This window comes from Cervus elaphus, chromosome 33 (assembly GCF_910594005.1).
Source record: "Cervus elaphus chromosome 33, mCerEla1.1, whole genome shotgun sequence".
NCBI lineage: Eukaryota > Metazoa > Chordata > Mammalia > Artiodactyla > Cervidae > Cervus > Cervus elaphus.
In genome coordinates, this window is record NC_057847.1 from 54,545,111 (window position 1) to 54,562,500 (window position 17,390).

General features: G+C 38.6%; 1 protein-coding gene across 7 annotated transcripts in view; it reads left to right on the forward strand.

The window, feature by feature from the left end:
• GTDC1 (glycosyltransferase like domain containing 1) overlaps nt 1-17,390 on the forward strand; it is a 449,516-nt gene that overhangs the window by 378,243 nt on the left and 53,883 nt on the right. For all 7 annotated transcript variants that reach the window (XR_006339543.1, XR_006339544.1, XM_043894880.1 and 4 more), the window contains one exon: nt 2,773-2,882. Coding sequence is in view for 5 of the 7 variants with exons in the window: in XM_043894880.1 (XP_043750815.1) it covers nt 2,773-2,882 (110 nt within the window). In the remaining 2 variants the exon portion in view is untranslated. The remainder of the gene's footprint in view (nt 1-2,772; nt 2,883-17,390) is intronic.

Below are 17,390 nucleotides of genomic sequence, written 5' to 3' on the forward strand. Positions count from 1 at the left end.
CTGGAAATCTTTTCTCCAGCTTCAAAACCCACTTTACTACTCATGGTCTCTAGTAACCACTTACTCTGTTACTTTTTCTTAGTGATCTTTAAAATACATGTTTTCAACAGTACTTTGAATTATTAGGTCATGTCTCCCCAAATAATTAATAACTCCATATTAAATTCCTTGACTTCTGTTTTTACCAGTTCCATCAAGTGAATGACTGCTAAAACTATTGAAAATTCTCATCAGTTGGTGTCTTAGGTTTAAGGCAGCTTCCTTAAACTGTACTTCACAAAAAATAAAGTGAGAGAGTGCCTAGTATTATGAGAGACTTTATAAGGACTTTAGATAAAATGCCTCTTTTTCTGAGGGATAATTATGCAGAAGAAAAATCTCACCTTACATTCATCCATATATTATAGTTTAAACAGAAAGAGAGGGGATCTATACAAATCTCTTTTGTGTTCTTATGCAAAGTGACTTTGAATATGAAAGCTTTTGTCCACCTATAAAAAAATATCTTAAGAATACAGTAGGATTGTCATGCATTTATCTTGTATAGAAACACTGAAAATATAGGTTCATGGAGCCTACTTCTTTGAAATATTCACATTGGAATTTTTTAAGAACTACAGCTTCTACCCAATTAAACATCCTTCCAACCCCAAACTGCGTCTACTTTTATTTTAATACAAAACAAACCAATCAACAAACAAAAAAGCAGCAGAAAATATTTAGAATAGATATTCTCTTAAGGAACCAAAGCCAAAATTTTTGGAACTCAGAATGAAAAATTTTGAGAATGGAGTGGCTAGATTTCCCTGTAGTGTTTCTCCCTCTTTAAAATATGTTACATTGTTTCCATTCTTTTCATCTAAGTGTTTCCAAGAGAATCAGAGTAAAATAACCTATGTTACAGATTAGGTGGCAACTATTTGTTCGATGTGGTTGAAGATAGCATATGGGGTATTCTTTAAACTGTTTAAAATCTTTGTTCTTGCCCATAGCAGTAGAATATATGAGAATTACCCCCAAAACTTCCCAATAGTACATGTATGTAATACCCATCATCTTAAAAAGCAATGAACATTTTACCACTGCTTTCTTTGTTATTTGAAGCGAATCAAACTGAGAAATATAGAGCTTAAAATAAATTGTTACAGAACTCTAATTCTATAAGATCTTATAATTCCAGGAGATTATAAATGCTGTTTTAAAATGTTAATCAGAAGATGCATTTGTTTTAATTCTTGATACTGAAAATATTGACTGAATTGTGAATTAACACATTTAGGGTTGCAGATGTCATTTTTCATGAGATTTCCTGAATGATGTAATTTTCATATTTCATATAGCAGTTTGATCAATTTACAGATTTATTTTACATAATTAGTTGGTAAATGAGAAATTCAATTGCTGATATATAACTATTCCTCTGTAATATAGAAAATAAGTTTAAATTCTGAATTATAAATAAAAAAGCAAATATTTTGAAGACATCTGGTCCACATCTGTCTGAAATAAGATAATTTAAAACAGTGTAATTAACTGCAAGAAATACTGAAATATTCACACCTTAGAATGTAAAAAATAACTCATTCCATTTTAGTGTGATTTTTTGAATTGGTGAATTTTTTTTAATTTTAGTGTCCTTTAGCCTCTCATTCTGTCATTACAAAGAAGACTGACAAGCTAAACAAACAAAAATAATCCATGTTTTTCAAAGCTTCTACTAAATGAAAGAATTATCTTTATTACTATTCTTTTATGTGTTGACTAACCTCCACTCCTAAGTTAATACTCAGCAGACTTAGACTCAGGCCTATCCCCTTTTGATGTATTTATAATTCTCCATTCAATTATTTAAAATGAGAGATTAGTGAGAGAGTCTGTAATCTCACTCCCTAAATTGTGTGTTCCTTGTGGATACAAAGAGGCTCAGTAAATGTGAGAGGGAGGTATTCAGACTCACAGAAATGAAAAGCATCTTTGGTACATTCTCATGATCAGTAGAGAATTGTTGTTTAAAGATTGATCTTTTCTTTTGTTGAAAACCCGTGTTAAGTGGAAAATTAACCATTTTAGGAGAAAGGAAAATACGCTAGACTTTCTATGCATGCGTGCTCAGTCACTTAAGTCATGTCCGACTCTGTGCGACCCTATAGACCGTAGCCTGCCAGGCTCCTCTGTCCATGGGATTCTCCAAGGCAAGAATACTGGAATGGGTTGCCATGCCCTCCTCCAACGGATCTTTCCAACCCAGGGATCGAACCCATGGTGTCTCCTGCATCCCAGACAGATTCTTTACCGGTAAGCCACCCAGGAAGCCCAGACTTTCTATGTTCTAACCCCAAAATGTGAAAAACATGATAAATTTCTCCCTTAATGAAAAGCTGCTGAGCCTTAAGACTTTGATAGGACTGAATTTCAATCCATGATAGAGAAGTTAGGGGTTCCCTGGTGGTTCAGATGGTAAAGAATCTCTCTGCAATGCAAGAGACTCAGGTTCAATCCCTGGATTGGGTAGATCCCCTGGAGAAGAAGTTGGCTACCCACACCAGTATTCTTGGCTGGAGAGCCCCATGGACAGAGGAGCCTGGCAAAGTTAGATTCATGAACACACACAATGATAATGCTACATAAGGGTGGGGGAAGATCTCTGCTCTGATGCCAGAGGTTCCCCTAACAGTAGACCGGGAGAGGAATTAAGCCTATGAGAAGTGAAAACACTTTTCCTAATACATGCCCTAAGATATCACAAGTGATATTTTGTGTTTTTATTTCCAGGGAGCATGATAAAGATCCGGAGAGTTTTTTTAAGATATTGATGCATCTTAAGGACTTAGGACTCAATTTCCACGTATCTGTCCTTGGAGAAACCTTCACAGATGTCCCAGGTATCTCTTTTGTATTTTCTAGTGTGTATTTTTATAGATGACATAAGCTCTACAACTTAAGTATTAATTTCCATGTTTCCCTTCGTTAGAATAATCAAAATGAGCACTGTTAACCGAAAGATTATACGATGGCATTAAAGTGTGATTCAATTAAAAAAATACTTAAGTAAGCATTCTTTGATTTAAGTTGAGAACGTGAAGTCATCTTTTTTATCAAATATAGTTTATACAATGCATCTTGATGTAAATAAAATATATTGCTTTAGGCATCTTAACAGTTAAGGAAAGTGGGAATTCGTAATTGGATGTACAACCTCTCACCTCGGGGTCACTGGTTTGAATCCTACTCTCTCTGGTAATGGCTGAAATACATTACCATCTGTTAGGTGGCCTGTGTAAAGCATTTTGGCATCAAACTTGTAAAGCAGAGTAGATCCATATCATAGTTGTCATTGGTCCGTGCTTTTTTAATTGAACTTGAGAAAGCAAACAGAAATCCGAAGCTGATAGCAGCAGGTCTTCTCATTCCTAATGCCATAGGGAGCTTCTTCTGAACCATTTCCTTCACCTTGCATCCTCACTGGGCATGTCTGTGTCAGTAAGACGGGGAATCTTGACCACCATTCTAAGCTCTTAAATGTTCATATTTTTTAAGTTTTGGATATTCAACTTTTTTTGTAAACTCCAAGTATACATGAGTGGGTTCTCAGTTGCTAAGTTTTGTCTGACTCTTTGCGACTCCATGGACTGTACCCCTCCATGTTCCTCCTTGCATGGAATTTCCCAGGTAAGAATACTGGAGTGAGTTGCTATTTCCTTCTTCAGGGAATCTTCCCAACTCAGGGGTGGAACCTGCATCTCCTGCATTGGCAGGCAGATTCTTTACTACTGAGCCACCTGGGAAGCCCAAACCCCAAGTATGCAGACAAGAAAAGTTCAGAAATGCCCTCCATCATCATGCTGTATGACTCTTAAAGTGTTACTCATGCAGTCGTGTCCAACTCTTTGCAACCCGATGAACTATAGCCCACCAGGCTCCTCCATCCATGGGATTTTCCAGGCAAGAATACTGGGGTGGGTTGCCATTTCCTTTAAGGACCATGTAAACATTACCCTCACTTAGCCAGTACTTTGTGATTCAGGTATGATGCGAGGAAGTACACCCAGCTTGTACCTCAGTAGCCTCATCTGATATGGCTTATCCTCTGCCCCCTGCACTTGTGGACAGCAGCCTCTTTTTAGTTCCTCTAAGGTTCAAGCTTCTTTAAACCTCTGGACATTTGCCTATTTGTCTGTTATTCACTTGATCTCAGCTCAGGTGTATTTTCTTTCAATGTGAAGCTTTATCATGGTCTCATGGCACCCTATACTTTTACCTTATGATACTTTCCTTAGTTTCTGCTCATATGATTATGTGAAATTTCTTATCTTACTGCCACACACACACACAAAGTAGAACATAGGTGCTGGGTAGACGAGGGTTGTGACTATCTCATTCATCACTGTTTCTCAAAGCCTAGTGCAGGGCCTGACACAAGGCTGGAACCTAGTGAATGTTGGGTAAAAATACTGTGAACTTCCTACCCTCAAGCAATTTATAGTTTTCTTAAAGAAGGAACAGTTTTGCATAAGAAGAGGAAATAGGAAGGGAAACACAGGATAATATAATTATACATGAGTACTGACTCATGTGGCTTAGAGTAGAATGTTAATTGAAGGGCTAGCACTTGAATAGCCAGAGGATTAGGATATCCCAAAAGGGGAAACAACATGGGAAAAGCATGGAGAAGCAAATATTACAGATATCATACTGAAATAAGAGAACAATTTCAGGGATTAGTGCTATGAGATCCCTAAGTAGGATAGAAGATTCTGCATACAAAATTTAGTAAGTAAGTAATATATAGACAGGTAGAGCCAAAGTATGGAGGATCTGCAAAGTAGGTTAGGTAAAGGTAAAAAATAGGGAGCCTTGGTCTTGAACTGGAAAGAGATATGATGAAACCTGTATTTTAGGAAGATTTCTGTTGCAGTGATATGTAGGCAAAATCACAGTAAGACTGCAGAGTCATCCAAGCATGGATTCTGTGAGGTGATTTGTTTTTGTTCAGTCACTAAGTCATGTCCGACTGTTTGTGACCCTATGGACTGCAGCACGCCAGACTTCCCTGTCTTCCGCTATTTCCTGGAGTTTGCTCAAAATCATGACCATTGAGTCAGTGATACCATCCAACCATCTCATCCTCTGTTGTCCCCTTCTCCTGCCCTCAGTCTTTCCCAGCATCAGAGTCTTTTCCAATGAGTCAGCTCTCCGCAACAGGTGGCCAAAGTATTGGAGCTTCAGCTTCAGCATCAGTGTGGTGGCTGGTGGTAGAAAGATTAGTGAGAGGGCTGTAGGAGAAAGAGATTCTCAAGGAAAACACAGGAAAAAATTTGGTAGATGGATGGCTATCGAGAAAGAAGGAAGGAAAAAAATCAGCTTATTTGCCAAGCTGGTGATTTCAGTCTCATTTGTGACAGTATTGAGGTGTTTGTGGATGAACTGAGGAAAGTGGCTGGAGAAGACTGCTAAGCAGAGGGCTTCTCAGCCAGCTTCACCGTTGGGTAATTTTAAGCCACCACTACAAAGAAGACTAGGTTTTTCCTCAAAGGGCCATGTTTTTGGAATCACAGCTCTCCCTTCCCACCCGTTTAGCAATTTAGAGCAGCATCAGGGGGATTGAAAGTGGGATGGGGAGCAATTAGGGGCCTGAGAACTGAGTGCTCAGTAATTACAGGCTTAGTCTTTTACTTACTTTGGCCTGACCTCAACACATACTTATTGAGCACCTTGGAAGAGGGATTTCACGGTGAACAGGATGCAGCCCGCACCTCAGGGAGCCCCGCCTTGGGGAGACACTTTCGTATAATCAACACATACCTAGGATGCTGTGGATCACTATGGGATGCTGTGGAAGACCATAGGAAGAGTCCTGTTACCTATGCACACACTTCTGTTATTCCCAGTCTCAACTGGTACTCCCTTCTGCTTTCGCCTCTGGCCCATCTGTCATGTCAAACGTGAATCAGCTCTTTAAGGCTGCCGCTCTTCATCTTGCACATGGGAAGAGCGCGGTTGTTGGCTTGATGCACGAATCTGATGGCTTTCCAAGTTGGCTCCTAGATGGCCACATTGCCAGTCTTTACTCCAGAGGTTTCCTGACAGGACATTTCGTGTCACTTCAGCTGTTTTTATCACTGTCCGGGCTTGGTGAACACTAATGTAGCACTTGGTGTGTTTCAGGCATTGTTCTAAGCCATTTATAAGTGTTAACTCTTTAACCTCTTAGCAGTCTTGTTCAGCATTACTATTTCCATTTTTCTTAGTGGGGGAACAGGTGCAGAGATGTTCAGCGAGCTGACGTAACTGCGTAGTATTTTTAACCACTGTGCTATGCTACACTTCCATTTTCTCGTTTTCTGACCCAAGTGTTTCTCTAAACATTTTTCCCCCAGCTCACCATCTAGCACTACACACAAAGGGTTGCCCAGCAGGTGCAGAGGAGCCTGGCAGGCTGTAGCCCATGGGGGTCACAAGGAGTCAGACAGGACTTAGTCACTAAGTCATTTCTTTGCCTGCTGCCTCTTCCAGGTGTTAGCGTATCGAAAACCCGTACTTTAACGCCAACCTCTCTCTGCTGAAACTATGCAGTATCAGCCAGAAGAACAACTCTGGACACTGTTAACATTTGTGAGGACATGACTTTCTTCTAAACAATTGCAAAAATAGTTATTATTGCCCTGTTCATTGCTCCTGTTGACAGAATAGAAGCAGATATTTGCTACTTGCTTGGTCCTTTGCTGAGTTATTTCATGTAATGCTGATGATAATCCCAGCAGAGTATGTATTATTATCCCATTTGATAGATGGAAAAACTGAGTCTTTGAAAGTTTAAATCAAACTTGGATTATACTGTTTGTGGGTCAAGTTTTGTCTTTCACAAGCAAAACCAAGACAGGTTTAATACATGATGGCAGGGCCATTAATTACTCTTTTTCCCTTGAGGTATGATTTACTTTTAACATTGTATACATTTAAGGTGTACAGTGTGATAATTTGATACATTTACACATTGCAACACGGTCATCAGTGTAGTTCTAGCTAAGGCCTCTCTCACATCACATAATTATTTGTTTTTTGTGATAAGAATATGTAAAATCTAGTCTTCAAGCAGTTTTGAAGTTATATAATACAGTGTTGTTGACTATGATGACTATGCTGTACTTTTTAAAAAAATTTTATTGCACTTTAATATGCATACCATATAATCCACTTGCTTTGCTTGTACATTTCAATGATTTTTGGTATATTTACAGAACTGTGTAATTATCACCATGCATAGAGTTTGTTTGGCTGGTTTTTTTTGGCCATGGGGCATGTGGGGTCTTAGTTCCCAACCAAGGATCAAACCTGCACCCCCTACAATGGAAACAGAGTCCTAACCACTGGACATCCAGGGAAGTCCCCACTATGCTATTCATTTGATCTCCAGGATTTATTCTTACTCTACTTGAATGTTTGTACATTAATGACTTTATCCAACTTGTTTCTCCTTCCCTCTGCACAGAGCTTGTAGGAAAAGGTAACATATCTCTGAGCAGTGGCATTAGCGCCAATGAGTTTTACTGCCCTTTTTGATGCAGCAATCTCTTTTAAATTTCTTTTAAAAATATTAAAAACCACAATAGAGCAACTTTGTAGAGTTTTCATACTGTTGATTGTTTTCAAATTATGTTGTTGCAAGGTTTTTATCATCCTTTTTTCTGAAAAGTGTGGTAGAGTAAGATTATTGATTCTAGTTCATTTATAGCTACATAGTTTATAGCTCTTTTGTATCATCCTTTCATCTTACAAAAGAGGAGCATGACCTAGGACAGTGACTATTCCAAGTGCTTAGAGCTGAGCACAGTGTGTGAGACAGGCAGTAGTAGATAGTTGCACGGTTAGGAGTAGAACATAAGAGTCAGTCCCCTCATCCCTACTCACTTCTGTATGTGTTCAGTAAATGTTTTTCTGTTGTTGTTGTTGTTGTTTTAATTTTGACTGTGCTGGGTCTTTGTTGCAGCACACAGACTTTCTCTAGCTGTGGTACACGGGAGCTTCTCTGGCTGTGGTACACGGGAGCTTCTCTGGCTGTGGTACACGGGAGCTTCTCTAGTGGAGCACAGGCTCCAGAGCATGCGGGTTCGGTAGTTGCAGCACACCAACTTCACTAGTTGTGGTGTTCGGGCTTAGTTGTCCCAAAGCATATGGGATATTAGTTCCCTGACCGGGGATTGAACCCACATCCCCTGCATTGGAAGGCAGATTCTTAAGCTCTGAACCATCAGGGAAGTCCCTGTTTTGTATGTTTTATGCCAAGTACCAAACAAGATGTTTAGGTTGAAGTGGTGAATAAAGCAAAACATCTTTTGTGATGTTTGCATCACAGAAGTAGTCCAGCTCCAGTGCTTTATTCATCGGTTCCTAGAGCACTTAGGACATGCCAGGTACTGTTTGAAGCCACTTATGCATTGCCTTCTTTTTTTCCTTTTAATTAATTTATTTATTTTAATTGGAGGCTAATTACTTTACAATATTGCAGTGGTTTTTGCCATACATTGACATGAATCAGCCATGGGTGTACATGTGTCCCCCATCCTGAACCCCCTCCCACCTCCCTCCCCATCCCATCCCTCTGGGTCATCCCAGGGCACCAGCCCTGAGCACCCTGTCTCATGCGTCGAACCTGGACTGGCGATCTATTTCACATATGATAGTATACATGTTTCAATGCTAATCTCTCAAATCATCCCACCCTCACCTTCTCTCACAGAGTCCAAAAGTCTGTTCTTTATCTCTGTGTCTCTTTTGCTGGCTCGCATATAGGGTCATCATTAGCATCTTTCTAAATTCCATGTATATGTGTTAACATACTGTATTGGTGTTTTTCTTTCTGACTTACTTCACTCTGTATAACAGTCTCCAGTTTCATCCACTTCATTAGAACTGATTCAAATGTACAACCCTGTAAATTAAGCTCTGTTGTATCATTTTACAGCTGAAAAAAGTAAGAAAGAGGGAGGTTAAGTCACTTGCCTGAAATCACACATCCATCCAGTTTTCAATCCACAATTCAAACCTTGTCGTTCCACCTCTCTGCCATTATCCTTTAAGTGAAAACCACAAAATTATCCATATTTTACAGGTAAGAAAGTAGAAGGTGATAATGGTGGAAAATTCCTGGCTACACATATGAAATCATTTCCATTTTCTCTAATAATTTCTATGCAAATGGAAAGTTTAAAAACAAACAAAGAACCCCCACAAAGCCTCAGATTCATTTCCTAAATATATCACTCCTTAGACATTAAAGTGAACTCCCTCTTCTTTCTGCCATCTGTCTTCATCACAAGAAAGGTGTCAAAAACAATATGAAGTGGAAAGATATTCCAAATAATACTTGGCATATATTTACTGTTCAATAAATACTATTTGAATGAATGAAGAATAAGTCTAATGTAATAGAATAATGTAGCTTACATACCATATCAGGTATGTAAGAACCATTGTTGAAATGATTTCCAAATATTAGAGAGTTAGTGAATGAAAATAGAGAACCCTAAGACTTAAGGAAGCTCTAGATGGTTTTATATTATATTTTCTGTTTTCATATAAATGACCTTGATTTAACCTATATCTATTTTTCAATCTGTTCTCATATTTCAGCTCTTACATCAATCAGAATAAGTTAAATTATGCTAAACTAACAGCCTTAAAAATCTCAATGGTTACAACACTTAGCACTTATGTTTTTATTCATTCTACGTATCTATTGCAGGTGAGCAGTAGTCTTCTACTCGTATGGTCACTCAGGGACCTAAACTTACAGAGAGGAACCCAAGCCTTCACCATCACAAGCATGACCTGTCACTGTGCCAGGTGGGAGAGAAAGCTGGGAGGTTCTTCCATTAGCAAGTTACTGCTCTGGCCTCAAAGTGACATTGCGTGCATGCGTGCTCAGCCACCAAGTTGTGTCCAGCTCTTTGCGACCCCATGGACTGTAGCCCGCCAGGCTTCTCTGTCCATGAAATTTCCCAGGCAAGAATACTGGAGTAGGTTGCCATTTCTTCTCCAGGAGATCTTCCCAACCCAGGAATCAAATCCAAGACTTCTGCATTGACAGGCAGGTTCTTTTCCACTGAGCCACCAGGGAAGCCCAAAAGTGACTTAAATCTTTGGCCAGAACTTGTTGAAGGGTACTGCCCAACACTAAGGGGGCCAGGAAATGCAATCCTGCTTTGAGCCCAGAATGGGGGAAAGCATAAATAATTGATGCAAAGCACTGTTGACACCATAGTTCTTTAATATGCATCAGATCTATGGTGCATCATAGAGAAAAATCAAGCCTATCCAAGATATCTGTCTTGGTCTGATATCTGGGTGAGTCTTCCCTGTTGAATGGATAACTTTTAATAAATACGAGAGTACTGCTCATAGTCTTCTTGCTGGAGACAGCCCAGCTAGTATCTGCAGCCACATCTAGCAACTGTGTCCCATTAAGCAGAGTCCATACAAAGTCGAGTTGGGCTCTGTGGGAATGGAGTTAATTATCACTTGTGGTGATGGCATTTTGAAAAGCTTATAGTGTCAGTCAGTAGTACCACAATTGAGAAACTGTGATTCTATGAATTCAAGTCAGAAGGTCAGGTTTCAGACTGGGTCCTATAGTTTTTTAGATTAAGCTCAGTTAATCTATCTGTACAGTACAAAAGAGGAGATGGGTGGGAAAGAGAAATTATAATAATAATTATGATAATAAAACCACCCACCCTATCTCACCTCCTGTGAGTTATAGTGAGGATTTCAGGCATAGTAACATAATTTGGGGGAAAGTACTTTCTAAACTTTTAATACTGTCCAGTTTTTATTATAAGACTCATGAATTTCTCTTCAGAGTTTATATATGGAGTGAGTCTTTAATGCATTTTGTATCTGAAGAGGACATTAATGATGCTGAACCTTAAAAGTTCATTCTTGCCGTTATTTTAATTATTTTTAATCCAAAAATTGAAAGGTCATTCTGCCACATAAAGCATCCATCAGACTCCATGTTACAAATGAACCAAAAAGCCTAGAAGCTTCACAGTGTAAATATTTTAGCTTTGGCCAGTTCTCATGACAAGGTCACATTATTAGCCCTTGAGATGGGATGTGTGTGTGTGTGTGTGTGTGTGTGTGTTAAGAAGATGAAAAGAAGCAGCAGCAAATACTTAAGATATCAAATCAATGGAATGTGTCTGTATATTTAATAATTTCTCACAAATGATAATTCTAAACCAAATACTTTGTTCTATGAACAGCCAAAGCCTTACATCAGGATTCCTCTTTCCCAACTTTGTGGAAGAAGGAGTTTTAGCTTCGGCCATGGGCAGTGGGGAGGTGAAAAAACTACAAGAAAAGTGACAACCTGAACTACAGTTTTGTCAGACAGAAGTCCTTCTAGTTCACCTTTAATTTGAGGTTAAGAACAGTTTGTGGAAAGCTTCTGGTTAGTATCTGGCATGACAATGGTTATTACAGTGATCTTGGCATATTCCTGATCCTTTGCTCTGGAGTCAAATGTCAGATAATTATGTAACATTCCCCCCTCCCCCCATCTCCCTTTTCATTCAGCTCCCAGCTACAATCTCATTTTCAGCAGAGCAGCTACACTGAGGGGGAAATAATAGAAACACAAATAACTTACATCACATTAATATAAAGGTATAAAATTTTGCTACAGGGGGGACCCAGCAGAAGGAAAACTATTAATATATTGATCAATGTTGAATTGTAATATGATTATATATGAGATGAAATAAATGTGCCAGTAAGATTAAATAAACTCATTCTCTCTAGACTGTATGTTTCCCCAAACCTATTCCATTTTCTTTTTTTTTTTTAAACAAATTTTGTCACTATTCATTCCCTTGAACATAGAAGTATTAACTGAGTTCCTATTGTGGTCTGGCACCTAATGGTGAATACCAAGAAGAGAAGATGTCATTGCTCTAAAATCTTAATGTCTGGGAAACAAAAACATTTTAAAAATTGCATTTTATGATACCATGTCCTTGTTTGTATTATAACATTTTCAGGTAAATTTTGAATACATTATTTCATAACCCTTACAACACTCTAATGACTAGCTAGTAAAATAAGCAGTAATACCCTCTGTTTATAACTGAGAGAAATTATTTATGTTGAAATAACATGGATCTGAGGTAGATTTTCTGCAGACAGAGCCACCTTCATACGATTCTTAGAAATAGGCTTATCATTAATTCCCCAAGAATATGATTGGGGAAGTCAGTTACCAAGAATCTGATTTGAAACTGTCTCCCAGTCCTTTGCTGAAGAAGACAACAAAATATAGTGGAAAAGTAGGGAAGATTAAAATAAATATAGACATAGAGGCTCCCGGGGCTTTACAGGTGGTGCTAGTGGTAAAGAACTGGCCTGCAGGTGCAAGAGACATAAGAGACAGAGGTTTAACCCTTGGGTCGGGAAGATCCCCTGGAGGAGGGCATGGCAGCCCACTCCCATATTCTTGCCTGGAGAATCCCATGGACAGAGGATCCTGGTAAAAACGTTACAATCCATGGGATCGCAAACAGTTGGATACAACTGAACCAGCTTAGCACTCTTGTATGCCTATATGCTCTTGACAGGAAAGAATAGATAGAAATGACAGCACCTCTTAAGATAACTTATAAATTTAACAAGATTCCAATTAAGATGCCCAAATATCACTTTATATATCCTCACAGACTAGTTCTAAAATTCCTACAAAATAAAGAAATAAGCGGAAAGAATATCAAAGAAATCACTTACAAAGGAATAATGAAGGAAAACACATCCTACCAGATTCAGAACACATATGAAGTGGTAACTTTTAAAAGAGTACTTTACAGATTTAAAAACATGAAGGTAGAGAAAGGGACAAAAATAGAGAATTCAGAAATAAACCCAGCTTGCATATAAATTTAACATCCACCACACTTACGTAACAAAATTTAATATGCTTATCCCAACTTTGAAAATAGGAAATTGAGTAAAATAAATAAGTTTGTGGAATAAAACTAACGAAACAAATTATTTGTCTAAGTAATTATATGTTTTAAATATATGCTACAGATAAAAGATTACACAAATATTAACAGACTAAAAGTACAATAACTTACTGAACTCTTATTGTGTGCCAAGCATAAAGCTCAGCTTTTTACTCACACAACTCATAAACAACAGTGATAGTGATAAGCTGAAGAAATAAGTGCTAAATCAAATTTGGGGAATAAAAGCTTTAATTCTTCTAGTAATGAAATAAGTATAAATACAAAGAATTTATGAGAGAGAAGTTACATTGACCAAAACAATAAAAGTAAAGGCATATCCTAACAAAGACTGGCCAACTAATGGGGAAATATCTGTATGTATGGTGAAGCCAATGCAAATTATGTTTCCTGAGCCGTAGTTACTATACCATAGCCAAGTTACTATACCCTTGGTGTGACTCAGTAATTTCATGTCAAAGAACATCCCATGGAAGTAATTCTCATGCCTCATCCTGTTTCTACAGCCTCTTTCCCAGTTTTTGCCCTTATATTCTGGAGAAGAAAATGGCAACCCACTCTAGTATTCTTGCCTGGGAAATCCCATGGACAGAGGAGCCTGGCGGTCTACAGTCCATAGGGTCGCAGAGAGTTGACAAAACTTGGCCACTGAGCACACATGCATGAACGCCCTTATATTCTGGGACCTTAATTCCTCCAAAACCTTCAGATTGGTCTTCTGGCCTCTGGACACTTTGGTATTTGATTCATCCACTTACTGTTATTGGTCTTCTTTCTAAACCCAGCCCATCCAAGAAGAGAATCACAATAGTATAACAAGAATAAGAACATGTCACATAGGTTTGTTGTGGGATGAACTTAAATTTCCTGTTAATAAGCGAGGTTCTTCGAACTTTGACCCCAACCTAATCCCTCATGAATTCCTATCTCCTGAGTACATCTGTGCACTTATCCAATTCCATGCCTTCTATTATCTATTGTTGAAATTCCTCTGCCCCTCAGCACGTAGACACATGCATATCCTTTCTCTGTTTGCAAAATCCCAACTGCATTGGTGCTTCTGCCCCTGTGTCTCCCTTTTTCCTTCCCTCCCGAGTTGCTCCCAGCGCTCTTCATCATTCTGTTGTTTTCTGAGCACATTTCACTGTGCACTACAGTCAGGTGCCACTTGGCTGCCCTAAGGGGTGGTATAGCTGACCAGAAGACACTTTGCAGGTGAAGAGTGCAACTTCTTAGACAGAAACATCTCCCTGGGTTTCAAAGTCAGCAACACTCCCAGCTAGAGGGGCAAGCTTCCCTGCCCGCCTCCCACCGATACCCCAGACAAAGGTGAAGTTCCTGTTCAATGTACTTGAGAGGCTTTCTTTTCCTTTCTCGGGAAAGGTTTGTGAACTGTGCAGCTGCATTTCCCTCACAAATGCTCAGGAGACTCCCTGTGTGTGTGAGCTAAATCGCTTCAGTCGTGTCCAACCCTGTGCGATCATATGGACTGTAGCTCCCCAGGCTCCTCTGTCCATGGGATTCTCCAGGCAAGAATACTGGAGTGGGTGGCCTTTCCCTTCTCCAGGGGATATTCCCAACCCAGGGATCAAACCTGCATCTCTTACATCTCCTGCATTGGCAGGTGGGTTCTTTACCACTAGCACCACCTGGGAAACCCCAGGAGACTCTCTAGACTTACTAGACACAAATAACTGGTAAGAGCTCACTCCCATTGCTCAGCATAGCCACTGAGAATCCCTTTTTCCCCTGATCACCCCCAGACATACCATTCCATCAGGCCTAAACTTTAAAACTGCTTGAACTCTATTCCTGCAGCTTCTGTAAGTGGAATATGTATCTTTTATATGGAAACCAGAACATCCCATGCAATTCTCAAGGCAAAATCATTTATCCATCCTACCAGGGGGAAGACCGTGAAAATAATATGTCCTAGAATACAGCTCCCAAAACATCTCTCAAGAAGTTGTTCTCAAAAGTTATAGCTATGAAAACATTACTGAGGAAAAATATTCTTTAATTTTCATAAACTGTCCTTAAAATTTATGAGAGATCTACACCAGAGGAAGACACAAGGAAATAGATGAGTTAATTAAATAATGAATGCAAAAAAGGCAAGACATTGATAGATCAATAGGAAATTAGAAACAGACGCTGATTTTGAAAGCTGCAAATGTACCTATGACTTGGATTGACAGATAGGAGATCTTGGAATATGTTTGCTACACGTTGCTTTGGAGTTTTATCTTTTTGAATTCCTATAGTCATATATGGTCATGATTTGGAGTGTGGTATGGTCAAAATAAAATTTGCCTCAATAAGGGACTTTGGTGGAGAGCCTGACTATTTTACAAATTCAAGTTTCCTGCAATGGCTATCAGAACAGGAGTCTCTGACAAAAAACAGCACAACAGGGAGTGACTATCTGGATCCAAAGAGTGAGTTTTTGCAGATGTATCTCTCCTTGCCTAAATTGTTCCGTTTGAAAAATGGAAACCATCATAGATACATGGTGCAGTGGAATGAACACTGCCCTGGAGTTTAGAAGGCTCAGGATCTGGTTCCAGCTCTTACACTGATTAACCATGTCACCTCTTTCAGCCTTAGCATACTTGTCCACAAAATAAAGTCATCCAAAAGAGGTTACAACTAGAAAGAATGTTAGTGATTAGGGCGCATCAACTTTTTAAATGGGTACACATCCCTGTCCCCAGGGGGATTTCATGGAGTGACAGTTTCTAAAGTTTTAATTGTAAAAACTGAGTATAATAGTTATGCTTTTTCAAAACATATTTTATTCCTCACTCCAATCTGTCTCCACTCGCAACCTCAAGTCCCACCTCAGGCAGTTAAGAATCACTGATCTAGACCAGTCACATCCTTCTGGCCGCTCTCATGGGGTGACTAGAGTTGCCCTCTGCTCCATCCTTAAGCTTTTGCTAACTTCAACTTCCTAAAGATGATTTCCATGCATCTCACCTTCTCTACTCCTGCCCTTATCAAATAAGTATAAACCTCCTTGGTCAGGATTTCTCAGTAGGGTTTCAGCTACTTTCTTTCTTCAGTCCTTATCCATGAGTATCCTGGGATGTGGCCTAGTTATTCCATGTTCCCTGAAGGTAACTCACTTTGTCACTCCCCGGAGCCCCTTCCTCCTCACCCGTCTTCCAAGACTCCTCTAGACCACTTTCTCTAACCTCTAAAAGAGATGTGCTGCTTCTCTTCTTTGAAGTTCCACAGGATTTTGTTTATACTTAACTATGTGTTTGTCATAGTTAAGGTTCTTGAGATAACAGTAGTGTCTTCAGGATGGCTGTTGTAATTATTCAGCTTTATATGACCCAAATATTCTAACACAACAGTGTTTCCAACCTTTTGATCATGACCCACACCAATATACATATTTACATTATGACCTAATACACCCATGTGTGTAGGCAATATTTATAATTGACCCAAAGCTTTCATAATGTAATACATATTCTTATTACATTTGATGCATGCACTGTGATGTTTTCTTTCTTTTCTGCTCTATCTCATTTCTTTTAATGGTGGTCTGAATTGATTTCACAACCTTTAGTCACAGTTAAGCAACACCATAATATAGCACATTGCCCACAGTAGGTATACTATTGTATACATTCAATGAAGTTCACTGACCTTTTGCCAAAATTATTATACAATAGTACTGATCTGTGAATATATTCAATTAATCTATTTTGATATATTATGTTTATTTAGACTTTAATGTCACATAAAAAATCTTTTATATTCTCAAAGTGACACTGCTTTGATTTTAATTTTACGGGAGAAAACCTAACTACGAAAGCAGCTGCAATTCATTTTTACCCATTTTAAAGGGGCAAGATGAAGAGATACAGTTGAGCAACAATTATCACCATGAAGGCAAAGCTTCTAAGATAATGTATTTGACATAATAGTTACTATTTTTTGATTGCAGAGTATGTGCCAGGCATTGTGCTGGGTACTTATGTACTTTTTCTCTAATCCTAAGACAACTCTACAGGGTAAGATACCATCTCTACCTATCAGAATACCAAATCAAACTATAGTATTTTATTTTATTCAGTGAAAATTCTTGGCAGTAAACTAAAATTATGAGTTCTGATTCGGTTTTATTTTCTGATTCGGTTTTATTTTCCAAAAAGTTCTCTGTAATTTAACAAGTGGTTTTTTTTTCATAGTATGTTTTAATTGGGTTCAGTGCTTATGAAAAATGTCATACTGATGGTGTTGAGAACAAAAGTTGTACTAACTGATGATCCAGTTTCTTAATGTTCATTTTACAAACTTCATTAATTGAAAAATAATGTTGACTTCACATAACTTAAAAGGAGGCATTGATTCTGCAAA